This window comes from Manis pentadactyla, chromosome Y (genome assembly GCF_030020395.1).
Source record: "Manis pentadactyla isolate mManPen7 chromosome Y, mManPen7.hap1, whole genome shotgun sequence".
Classification (NCBI taxonomy): Eukaryota; Metazoa; Chordata; class Mammalia; order Pholidota; family Manidae; genus Manis; species Manis pentadactyla.
The window spans coordinates 22,711,293-22,724,739 of NC_080039.1; the positions used below are offsets into that span (position 1 = coordinate 22,711,293).

At 40.0% G+C, this 13,447-nt stretch overlaps 1 protein-coding gene across 1 annotated transcript in view; it reads left to right on the forward strand.

Moving 5' to 3' along the window:
* The window catches only part of LOC130682069 (probable ubiquitin carboxyl-terminal hydrolase FAF-X), a 166,434-nt gene that overhangs the window by 77,333 nt on the left and 75,654 nt on the right, over nucleotides 1-13,447 (forward strand). Inside the window, 3 exon segments of the mRNA XM_057496199.1 lie at nucleotides 9,224-9,349; nucleotides 10,332-10,460; nucleotides 11,862-12,031. Coding sequence (XP_057352182.1) covers nucleotides 9,224-9,349; nucleotides 10,332-10,460; nucleotides 11,862-12,031 — 425 coding nt within the window.

Genomic DNA, 13,447 nt, shown 5'->3' on the forward strand with positions numbered 1-13,447 from the left:
AGCACAGGATAGATTTCTATTTATTGGTGTCTTAATTTCTCTCACGAGTACCTTGTTTTCAGAGTAAAGGTATTTCACCTCCTTGGTTAAGTTTATTCCCAGGTATTTTATTCTTTTTGATGCAGTTGTAAATGGGGTTGTTTTCCTGTTTTTTCTTTCTGCTAATATGTTGCTACTATAAAGGAATGTACCATATTTCTGTGTATTAATTTTATATCCTGTAACTTTGCTGAATTCAGTTATTAGTTCTAACTATTTTTGGTGGTGTCATTAGGGTTCTCTACATATAACACCATGTCATCTACAAATAGTGACAGTTTAACTTCTTCCCTATCAATTTTGATGCCTTTATCTCTTGGTGATTTTTTTTGCTGTGGCTAGGATCTCCAGCCACTTTTATGTTGAACACAAGTGGTCAGAGTGGGCATCCTTGTCTTGTTCCTGATGTTAGAGGAAAACCTTTCAGCGTTTTGCTCTTAAAAGGATTATTTTGACTGTGGGTTTGTTGTGTATGGCCTTAATTATGTTGAGGTATGTACCCTCTATGCCCATTTAATTGAGAGTTTTTCTCATGAATAGATGTTGAGCTGTGTCAAATGCTTTTACAGCATCAATTGAGACGATGGTGTGATTTTTGTCATCCTCCTTGTTGATGTGATGTGTGATACTGATTTACTTTCAAATATTGTATGATCCTTGCCTCCCTGGAAGAAATCTCACTTGGTCATGATGGTTGATCTTTTTGATATGTGTTTGAATTTGGTTTGCTAATAATTTCTTGAGGATTTGTGCATCTGTTCATAATGAATATTTGTCTCTAATTTTCTTTTTTTGTGGTGTCCTTGTCTGGTTTTGGTATTGCAGTGATGCTCGTTTTGTAGAATGAGTTTGGGAGTATTCCTTCCTCTTGTACTTTCTGAAATGCTTTAAGAAGGATGGGTATTAGGTCTTTAAATGTTTGATAAAATTCAGCCATGAAGCCCATCTGGCCGGGAATGTTTTGTTCTAGGTATTTCCTTGATTACCGATTCAAGTTCAATCTTAGTATTGGTCTGTTCAGATTTTCTGTTTCTTCTTAGGTCAGTCTTGGAAGGTTGCATTTTTCTAGAATGTCCGTTTCCAGTAGGTCATTCAATTTATTGACATAGAATTTTTCATAGTATTTTCTAATAATTCCTTGTGTACCCATGGTGTCCTTTCTCATTTCTGATTATATTTATGTGTGTACATTTTCTTTTTTTCTTGGTATATCTGGCTAGGGGTTTATCTTTTTTATTTCCCCAAAGAACCAGCTCCAGATAGGCTCTGTGGTTTGCTCTTCTAGATTTTTATTTGTGCTCTGATCTTTATTATGTCCCTCTCACTGAGTTTGGGCCTTACTTCTTCTTCTTTTCTGGTTGCTTTGTGAGTTTAGACTTCTTATTTGGGATTGTTCTTCTTTCTTGAGGTGAGCCTACATATTGCTGTGTAGTTTCCTCTTAGAACTGCCTTTGCCACATCCCGCAGGTTTTGGGCTGTTTGTTTTCATTTGTCTCCATATATTGTTTGATCTCTTAATTTTATCATCGATCCACTGATTATTTATAAGAATGTTGCTTAGCCTCCATGTGTTTGTAGACTATTTTGTATTCTCTGTGTAATTTATGTCTAGTTTCATACCATTGTGGTCTGAGAGGCTGCTTGATAAAATTTCAGTCTATTGTAATTTATTGAGGGTCTTTTTGTGGCCGCCTCTGTGATCTGTGCTGGGAAATATCCCACGTGGACTTGAATGTGTGTACGGCTTCTTTTGGGCAGACTGTTCTGTAGATGTCTGTTAGGTCCATCTGTTCTAATGTGGTGTTCAGAGTCTCTGTCTCTTTATTTTCTGTCTAGTTGATCTGTTGGTGTGAGTGCTGTGTTAAAAGTCTCCTGATACAAATTTGTTGCATTCTGTCCACCTGTTTAATTCTGTGGTTCTGTGTTTTACATATTTAGGTGCTCCTCTTTTGAGGGCCTGATTATAATGGTTACATCCTCTTGTTGGACTGACCCCTTTCTCATTATGTAAGGCCCTTTTTGTATCTTGTTACTTGTTTTCTTTTGAAATCTATTTAGTCACGTACTGGTATTGCTACTCCTGCTTTTTTCTGCCTATAATTCGTGTGAACTATCTTTGTCCCTTCCTCACTTACATTCCATGTAGGTCCTTGAATCTGAGATGAGTTTCTTGTAGATAGCACATAGATGGTTCTTGTTTCTTCCTTTATTTTTGTATCATTAATATACAGTTACCTGAGCAACATGGTTACTAGACTCCTCCCCATTTTCGAGTGCCGACCACAAACCCCATTATAGTCACTCTCCATCAGGGTAGTGATGCAATAGAATCACTACTTGTCCTCTCTGTGTTGTACAGTCTTCCCCATGAGTCCCCCACTATATTGTATCTGCTAATGATAATGCCCTTTTTATCCCCTTATCCCTCCGTTCCCACCCATCCTCCTCAGTCCCTTTCTCTTTGGTAACTTAGTCCAGTTTTGGGTTCTGTGATTCTGCTGCTCTTTTGTTCCTTCAGTTTTTCCTTTCTTTTTATTCACCACACATGAGTGTAATCATTTGATAGTTGTCTTTTTCCACCTGGCTTTTTTCACTGAGCAAAATACCCTCTAGCTCCATCCGTGCTGTTGCAAGTGGTAGGATTTCTTTTCTTCTTATGGCTGAATAATATTACATTGTGTATATTTACCACATCCTCTTTATCCATTCATGTACTGTTGGACACTTAGGTTGCTTCTGATTCTAGGCATTGTAGGTAGCGCTGTGGTAAGCATAGGGGTGCCTATGTCTTTTTCAAGCAGGGCTGCTGCATTCTTAAGGTAAATTCCTAGGAGTGGAATTCCTGGGTCTAATGGTATTTCTATTTTGAGTTCTTTGAGTAACCTCCTTTCCTGTGGGAAACATACTGCTTTCCACAGTGATTGAAGTAACTTACATTCCCACCAGCAGTGTAGGAGGGTTCCCCTTTCTCCACATTCTCGCCTACATTTTCATAGTTTCTCTTTTGGATGGTGGGCGTCCTGACTGGTGTGAGCTGATAATCGTACTGTGGTTTTAATTTTCATTTGTCTGATGATTAGCGATTTGGAGCACCTTTTCATGTGCCTAGTGGAGGTCTGAATTTGTTTGGAGAAGTGTCTGCTCAGCTCCTCTGCCCATTTTATGATTGGCTTATCTGCATTTTGCCTGTTGAGGTGTGTGAGCTCTTTATATAATTTGGATGTTAACCCTTTATTGGATATGTCATTCTCCCATACTGTAGGTTACCTTTTTGTTCTACTAATGGTGTCCTTTGCTGTACAGAATCTTTTCGGCTTGAAGTAGTCCCACTTGTTCATGTTTGCTTTAGTTTCTGTTGCCCGGGGAGACATGTTCATGAAGAGGTCACTCATGTCCGTGTCCAAGAGATTTTTGGCTGTCTTTTCCTAAGAGTTTTATGGACAGTTCTCTCGACTTACGTCCAGGTCTTTAATCCATTTCGAGTTTACTATTGTGTATGGGGTTAGACAATAATCCAGTTTCATTCTCTTGCATGTAGCTGGGCAGTTTTGCCAACACCAACTGTTGAAGAGGCCGTCATTTCCCCATTGTATGTCCGTGGCTCCTTTATTGTACGTTAGTTAGTTGACCACGTGCGTGTGGATTAATGTCTGGACTCTGTATCCTGTTCCACTGGTCTGTGGGTCTGTTCTTGTGCCAGTGCCAAATTGTCTTGATTACTGTGGCTTTAGTAGGGCTTGAAGTTGGGAAGTGAGGTCCGCCAACTTTACTCCTCCTTCTCTGGATTGCCTCGGCTCTTCGGGGTCTTTGGCCCCGAATTTTAACACTACTTGTTCCAGTTCGTTGAAGGAAGCTGTTGGTATTTTGATAGGGATTGCATTGAATCTGTATATTGCCTTAGGCAGGATGTTCGTTTTGACAGAATTATTCCACCTAGCCAAGAGCATGGGATGAGTTACCACTCGTTAGTGTCCTCTTTAATTTCTCTTAAGAGTGTCTTGTACTTCTCAGGGTATAGGTCTTTTGCTTGCTTGGTTAGGTTTATTTCTAGGTATTTTATTCTTTTTGATGCAATCATGAATGGAATTGTTTTCCTGATTTCTTTTTCTGCTAGGTCGTCCTTGGTGTATAGGAAATCAACAGATTTGTGTGTAGTAATTTTGTATCCTGGAACCTTGCTGAATTCATATATTAGTTCTAGTAGTTTTGCAGTGGAGTCTTTTAGGTTTTTTCTGTACAGTATCATTTCAGCTGCAAATAGTGACAGTTTGACTTCTTCTTTACCAATCTGGAGTCCTTTTATTTCTTTGTTTTGTCTGATTGCCATGGGTAGGACCTCCAGTACTATGTTGAATAACAGTGGAGAGAGTGGGCGTTCCTGTCTTTTTCCTGATCTTGGGTGAAAAGCTTTGAGCTTCTCCGTGTTGAATATAATGTTGCCTGTGGGTTTGTCATATATTGCCTTTATTATGTTGAGATTCTATGGTTACTAGACTCCCCCCCGTCCTCAAGTCCCCACCCCATACCCCATTACAGTCACTGTCTATCAGCATAGTAAGATGCTATACAATCTCTACTTGTCTTCTCTGTGTTGTAGAGCTGTCCCCATTCCTCCCCCCTACATTATGTCTGCTAATCATAATGCCCCTTTCCCCCCTTTGTCTCTCCCTTCCCAGCCATCCTCCCCAGTCCCTTTCCTGTTAGTCCATTCTTGGTTTCTGTGAGTCTGCTGATGTTTTGCTCCTTCAGTCTTTTTCTTTGTTTCTTATACTCCACATATGAGTTTAATCATCGGGAAGCAGTCTCTGGGATGATCTCCTGAGCTGCGGTAGTCAGGGCCGCCCTCAGGCTAGCCTAGAGGACTGCAGGGGCAGGGCTTCACACCCGTGCTGGTGTGTTCTCCTGAGAACAGCGCCTCTTCCTGCCTTCCAGATCTTGCTCCAGCTTCCGCTGCCTGTCCCAGTTAGCTGCATGCTTGCAGGAGACTCTGCGTGGTTGACGTTGGCGGGGCCACTCTCCGGCTGCTCCACAGCTCTGCCGGGTCAGCCGGTCTCCCTGCAGTGCTGCCCAGGGGGAATGAATGGCATGGTGCTTATCGCCGTGAGGGGCTTCGGGGCTGCTTTACTCCCCAGGGAGTTAGGGGGCCGGAAGTTTCTCAAGATTCCCAGCCTGCTGGGCAGAGTGTACTGGGACAATTTTGTTCCGCCGTTAAGCCCTTGTCCCTTTAAGAGATTTAAAAAGGGCCCGCTTCTCTCTTTTCCCAGGGCAGCTTGCTGTGGGGACCTGCTCGCAGTGTCTGTCTCGGAAGCTACCCTTCTGTTTCTCTAATGTCCAGCACACCATGCAATGTGTGTCTCTGCTCCCTGTGCAGATTACTAGGGCTGGTTATTTAGCAGGCCTGCCCTTCCACTCCCTCCCCACTCCAACTTCTTTTCTCCCACCGGTGAGCCGGGGTCGGGGGAACACTCGTTTCCTGCCGGGCCGCGACTTGTATCTTACCCTTTTCGTGAGATGCTGCGTTCTCGCAGATGTAGGTGTAGCCTGGCTATTGTGCTATATCTTCTGGTCTCTCTCTCTTTTAGGAATAGTTGTATCTGTCGTAGTTTCAAAAATATGTATGGTTTTTGGAGATTTCCGCAGCCCTACTCTCACCACCATGCTGAGCCATCTCTCAGTTCTGGTTTCTTTATCCATTGTACCACTCTATATCTTTTGCTTGGTGCACTTAGTCCATTTACATTAAAGGTGATTATTGATTGATGTGTACTCATTACCATTGTAGGTTTTAAATCTGTGGTTACCAAAGGCTCAAGGGCAGCTTCTTTTCTATCTAACTGTCTGCCTTAAATTGCTGAGTACTCTATTTCAGACACAGTCCAGAGGTACTTTTTTTTCCTCCCTTCTTCCTCTTTCACACTTACATACTAGGTGTCATATTCCTCACTTTTTGTGTATTCCTTGACTGGTTTTGTGAGTAGTTGATTTAATTTCATATTTGCTGGTAATGAACTGGTCTACTACCTTTACTGTGAGTTTATTTTCACTGGTGACAGCTATTTCGACTTAGGAACATTTTCATCTAGAACAGTCCCTTGAACATATCCTCTAGGGCTGGAGTAGTGGTGGTGTATTCCTCCAACTTTTGTTTATCTGAGTATTGTTGATTTCGTGCTTCAAATTTAAATGATTTTCTTGCCAGGTAGAATGTTCTTGGATGGAAGTCCTTCAGTTTCATTACATTAAACATATCATGCCACTACCTTCTGGCCTGTAAGGTTGCTGCTGAGCAGTGTGCTGAAAGCCTTACTGGATTTCATTTATAAGTTACCTTTTTTCTCTCTGGCTGTTTGCAGTGCTCTGTCCTTGATCCTTGCCATTTTAATTATTATATGTCATGTTGTTGCCTTCCTAAGGATCCTTTTGTTAGGGCTTTTCTTCTCTTCTGTGACCTGAGTGTAATTTCCTTCCCCAGATTGGTGAAGGTTCCAACACTTACTTCTTCAAAGAGAGTTTTTATCCCTTCAGAAAGACTTCTTATCCGTTTGTCTTTTCTCCTTCTGGTACCCCTGTTATGCTAATATTGTTCCGTTTGGTTTTGTCACAAAGCTCTCTTAATAAACTATTCTTTCTTTCCTAGTGATCCTTTTTCCTGTTTTTTGGCTGCACTGTTTACTTGCTCCCTAATTTCCTGATTATTTTTCATTTCTTCATCCTGTGAAAGCCTGCTATTAAATCCCCTTGTTGCATTTTTTTTTCAGATACTGTTTTATTCACCTCTGAGTGACTTTTTTGCAGGTTGTCTTTTTGTTGAGGTGTGCTCCCTTACTTCCTGAATATTTTTCTGTAGAGCCATGAGCATGTTTACAACTTCTACTTTGAAGTCTTTATCCAGAAGATTGGTGATTTCAGTTCCACTCAGCTCTCTTCCTGATGTTAGGTCTTACAGTTTTGTTTGGATCAAATTTCTCTGTCATCTCATATTTTCAGTGTTTCTTATGGAGTAGTAGATTTATGCAGGATGCCTCTAGTGCCCAGAATCTCTAAACAATTTTGCTTTCCGGTGCAGGATCCCCAACTGTTGGTGTGCAGTAGGCTGGGTTCCTTTCGGTCTAGCTTGTAATGACCTGATTTTAGATGGGTTGTGTGAGCCGTCAGCTCATTGACACACAGTGAGAAGCCATGGGGCTGCTCTGCTGTAGTTGTTGTGAATGGAGCGACCCTTTCCCCAACCTGCAGCAATAGCATGATCTGCCGGCAAGTAGGGCAGGCGCCTCCTGGGAGGAAGGAGCCCCTGGGGCTGGCTGGCCAAAACAGGACTGAGAAAGCTGAGAGCATCTCCCTGTGACTCCCCAGCAGTGAGGTGTGACACCAGTGTCAGGGTAAATGGGCTGTTCACAGACCACATGTGGAGGGAAGAGCCTCAGGACTGCACCAATAGAGCTGCTGTGAGTAGAGCTGCTCTCCACCTGGCCTGCAGCAAAAGCACAGGTCACAGGCAGGTGGAACCAGTGCTTGCCGGGAGGAAGTAGCCTCCAGGGTATGGCTTCTGTGGGCAGATCCTCAGCTGGCCCAGTATAGGACCATGAAACCTGGGAGGGTCTCCCCCTGCCTATCTGGCAGCAAAGTATGACACCACCTCCAAGCCAAGTGGGCCATCCACAGGCCACGTGCTGCAAGGAGGAGCCTCAGGGCTGAGTTACCGGGGAGGGGAACAAAGCCTCCCTGTCTCCCAAGAGTTCCGAAGCTGTTAGGCTGAGGGTGGGCTTGGGAGGTATTTTCCACCTGCCTTTTCCAACCTCAGCAGAGAGCTCTGTGTAACCCTTACCCATCTAGTGCTCCTCTCATTGCTAGGAAGCCTTTCCAACTCCCTCTTTGCTTTTGTCTCAGGGAGACCAGTAGAACATGCCTATCCTCCACAAACAGTTGGAATCACTGCCTTCCAAGTGTTCATTCAGCCTGTCTGTTTTGTCCAGGCCCTCTAATTACTAGAGCACCATGTAATGTGGGTTTCTGCTCCCAGATCTCTAGGGCCAGGTGTTCAGCAATCATGGGTTCCTACACACGCCCGGCTCTGTTCCTCTTCCTCCTGCCTGTGGAGGAGGGCTTAGGTCCCACCATATAATCAGCTTTGCCACTTTCCCCTCTTCTTCCCTTCCTCCCTGATGTGCGTATGTAGTTCTGCAGTCTTCATGTTATTTTCAGGGTTGGTTATATTTGCTATAATTTCATGTTCTCTGTGTTTTTTGCAGGAGGGTTCTGCCTTAATCTTACTACTCCACCATCTTTTTTCCCAGAGTCCTCTATACTATCTTTTTAATTTGAAATCTTACTTAGTAGTAGTACCCTCAAGTATTGACTGTGAAAGATGAAAATCACATGTGTAGAACAGTAAATTAAATGAAAATTTCAGCTTCCCTTAATTGACATTAAAGAGAGTAACTGGAAGGAAGCATTACACCAAATCAGACTTCTACATGATTTGCCAAACTAGTGACAGCAGGAACCACCATCCCAAAGTCTTAAATTCCTTAAAACATGTATTTTTAAGAACTTCTTTAACAAAACTTGATTGTGAAAGAAAGGTAGAGAGGGTGGGTGGTGAATCTGTGCAGACTTTTTAGCAAGTTTGAGGGATAAACATTAGAACACAGGTAGCAAAAGAACCTTTGAACTAAAGTAAGGAACAGCTTAAAGACTGGAGTGACAGAAAGTGAAAGGTATAAATTAAAGATGAGAGGATGAGAAATTGAAAGTCTGTTTATCTGGTACCCTCATTTTGCTCAGTCATTTCACAGCAAGCATAGTAATCTTTTGGGAAAGAGGAAAAGGCTTTGCCCAGAGACGTGTAAAAGATGTGTTCAGAGGGCTGTCACCTGCTTCAAGTGAGAGTGAACCCTGTTGTAGGAAGAGTATTGAGTTAGTCTGAAATTGGAGTTTACAGAGCAATATTATATTTTAACAGGCAAGTGAGAGAGGGTGTCTATAGTGTTGGGCATCTGGGATACTTTTTATGCAGATCACCATTAATTCTATTGTAAATAAGGAACACTGATGTAGACGGAGAAAGATGACATCCTGAGACAGAGGCAGTGATTAAGTAGCATATTGTTGGGTTGGTTACTGCAGATTTTTGAAATTTAGTTTTGTGCAAGTTTATTCCAAGTAAAAAGTTGTGTTTTTTCAGATGAACCAAGTTACTCACGATCACATGGTGATACTACAAAATGTCCTTCAGAGCATGCCTAATCCGTCATCTGAATACATGCTTAGAAATGTTTCTGTACGTCTTGCTCAGCAAATATCTGGTGAGGTTAGTATCAAAATTTGAAGACTCTGGCATTTTGGGTGGTTTTATTTTGTATTACTGTTGACAGTCTCTTTTTGTTCAAATATATAAAGATGCTGAACTTGAGGTTATTGTGACTGTGTCACTCTAGTGTGAATCTTATTATTTCAGATGAAGTTTCATGTTAATATTATCTAAATACTAGTATTAAGAAAGTGCTTTTTAAAAGTTTTTAAACAGATTTTTTTGAGTTATACTTTCTGTTGCATAAACTAGATCAAAATAAACCATCTGGTGAGTTTTGACAGATGTTTAATGACACACTCAAGGTGAATTTCCATCAGCCCCAATAGTTTTCTCCTCCTGGCTCCACGCAACCACCATTCTGCTTTTTGTTACATGTAAATTTCTTAAGTTTCGTTAAATTTACATCACTGGAATCATATTGTATGCTCTTTTGTGTCTGCATTATTTCCATCAGCATAATTTTGAAATTATCAGTGTTATATTTTGCATCTGTCCTTTATTCCATTTTGAGTAATACTACTTTTTATGGGCTTTCCTCCTGTTGCATTAGTAGACATTTGAATTATACTAGTTTCTGACTTTTGGGAATAGAACTACTTTGAAAATTCATTAAATAAGGGCTTCTGTGGGTGCATCTTCTTTCTGGGTGAAGACATACATAGGAATGAAAGGCTGGATTTTCCCATGTTCTAAAAATTCTTATGAAAAGTATTATAGAGCCCAGATTAGATCTTAGCCTAAAGCATACTTTGTGACTGTAGCTGACAATAATGTTTGTTCTTCATCTACTATATTTTATGACTTGATGTAAAGGTATTTAAAAATGCACCCATTACTACTTTGGACCTTAAGGGTAATGTGAAGCATTCACTTAATTTACAACCACTTATACTACCTCTTTAACAAGGAGAAAGTTTTGTTTTCTGATTATTTCACTTTGATATTCTATCAGCACTTTTAATTACTGGTTTTTTTTCAGGCTTCAAGATATATGCCTGATACTTGTGTAATTAGAGCTATACAAAAAATCGTCTGGGCATCAGGATGTGGGGCATTAGAGCTAGTCTTTAGCCCAAATGAAGAAATTACTAAAATGTACGAGATGACGGTAAGAATTAGTACAAAAATATATTCCTTGTTTGTTAGTTGTACATATGACCAAAGTTTCGTGTCTGCTGTCTTTTAAGGAAAAAGTCATTCGTATCTAGTAGTTTAAAATGAACTTCTAGATGCAGTTCAGATGAGAATATATATGAGTTATTTTTGAAAATAAAAGACTTCAGGGTTTCTCTATAACGCAGCTTTTTTCTGAAACTTTTTTTTTTTAACTTCCTGGGTTGAAAATATAATGGATTTTCTTTTCCTAGTTCCCTTTAATTCTTTCTCAGTTTTTTTGTCCTGAATGAATTTTGGTAACTGTCTGCTGTGGAATTGACATTTAACAAGTATTTTCTTGGCTCATTTAGAGCACTCAAAAGCAGGAAAAGTGTACCATTTTGGTATTATCCCTAAGCTTTGTTGAATTAAGCAGTTACTTGCAGAAAAGATTTTGTTTAGCTCTTTGAATCCCCAGTCATATTTACTTGTCTTGGATAGTCACTTCTGTAATATTTAAGAGAGAAAAGTGGGTAGGTAATAGCCTTGTACAGCTTCCCTTTTTGGAATATTTAAATGTTGTTTGCCAGACATAAACTGTACCTATTTTTCGATGAGTAAAGGCAGATTACAAATGATTAGCTGCCTACTTGATTATATTTTTGTTTGGAAATGCCTTCTTGAACATTGGTATAGGGCTAAGTAATTTTTTAAATCAGATTGCATCTTAGTAAGCTGTGTGATAAAAACTACACACTAATCAAAAACACAAACTGCAGGGCCAGAGGGATTGTTTAGGAAGGAATACTGACTGATGCAGAACTTTACCACTCACCCAAGTGACACTTAGTGTTTGTGATCAGACACCTTTAATCCCCTTTGGGGGTATTTTTCTGAGGGTCTCAGAATTGCAGATGAAGGGACTGAAGACAGGCCACTTTAGAGATTAGGTAAGTTTTAAATGTTAGCTACATTTAAATACAGGTTAGATACAGGTTAAGAATTTTTTCCTGAACCTGCATCACTGGGTAACAATGAAGCAAAACTGAAGGAGTAAAGCAGCAGACTCACAGACTCTAAGAAGGGACTAGCTGCTAACAAAGGGGAGAGGTGGGAAGGGAGGGAGAAGGGGATTAGGGGGTGTTACGATCGGCACACCTGGTGTGGGGAGGATCATGGGAGAGACAGTGTAGCACAGAGAAGACAAGTAGAGAATCTGTGGCATCTTACTACACTGATGGATGGTGAATGCAATGGGGTATGGGGGGAACTCGATAATGTGAGTGAAAGTAGTAACCACGTTATTTTTAATGTGAAACCTTCAGAAGAATGTATATGGATGATACCTTAGTAAAAAAAATGAAAATAAAAAATGTATCACTGGGTAATTTGACTCCTGATTGTAATTTTACAGATCACCAATGCAAGTAATGAGCCAGATACAGAAGATGAACAGGTTTGCTGTGAGGGATTCGAAGTGATGACGTTATGTTTTGCTCTACTTCCAACAGCTTTGGATGCACTTAGTAAAGAAAGAGCCTGGCAAACATTTATCATTGACTTACTATTGCACTGTCCCAGCAAGTAAGTGATTATTTTTTTCTTTAGGGTTTTGTTTTGTTTTGTGTTTTAGGAAGGAAGGCACGCCTCATTATTTTGAGCAAAAACAGATTAATTTTGATAAAAACATCTTTGAAGTCAAATGAGACTTATTCTCGTCTACATGGCACATTGGTGTTTATGAAACCTTCAACATGTCTCACTTAATCTGTGCTACTTTCTTCTTATCTAAACGGCAGTGCTGATATTTTTTTCCTTTTAACGGGCTTTTATTGTTGTGGCATATATAATCATAACAAGGTATTTGGACATTTTAACAACTTCTAAGGGGGCAATTCAGTGGCCTTAAGAACATTTTCAGTGTTGTACAGTCATCATCACTATTTCTTTTTCCTTATTTTATTCTTCTGATAGTTCACTGTTAGTGTATACAAGTGCAACAGATTTCTCTGCTTAATTTTGTATCCTGAAACTATAGTGAATTCACTTATTTTCCTAATAGGTATTGGTGGACTCTTTAGGGTCTTCTCTATATAATATATCATCTGGAAATAGTGACAGTTTTACTTCTTCCCTAGCCATATGAATGCCTTTTTATTTCTTCATCTCGTCTGATTGCTGTGGCTAGAACCTCCAATACTCTGTTGAATAAAAGTGCTAAGAGTCAGGATCCTTGTCTTCATCCTAATCAGTGAGGAAAATTGTATAAGTTGGCAGGTTTTTCACCATTGCTATGTAATCTGTGGGTTTATCTTATAAGGCCTTTATTATGTTGAGGTATCTACCCTTTACACTCACTTTGCTGAGAGTTTTTATCATCATCACTATTTCTTAAACTTTTTGTCACCCCAAATTTTTCTAAAGAATTAATTTGTTTTTCTTTAGGAAAATAAGCTTTTCTTGGTTTGAAAAAGCCGTTTCACAAAACCTTCCAGTCCTAGTTAGCTCTAATCCACATTCTATCTAGATGAATTTGCCTACAGTCAATCCCACATATAAATGGAATCACAATATTAGTCTTTTTGTGTTTGGATTGTTTCACATGACATAATGTTCTCAAGGTTTATACGTGTTGCCGCATATTTCAGAATTCTCTTCCTTTTTAAGGCTGAATATATTCAGATGTACAACTATATCACGTTTTTGTTAATGCATTCATTTGTTGGTGGATCCTTAGATTGTTTCTGTTTCTGGCTATTATGAAAAACACTGCTTTGAGCATTGCTATGAACACAAATAACTGTTTGAATGCATTTTCAGTTCCTTTGAGTATATACTTGGATTGAATATGCTAGATTACATGGTAAATCTATGCTTAACTTTTTAAGGACCTGCCAACTTATACATTAGTTTCACCATGGTATACTCACACCAGTCAAGTACCAAAGCTCTACTTTCTCTCCCCTACTTCTTCTTCTCTCTTTTTTTAAATGTAAAAGC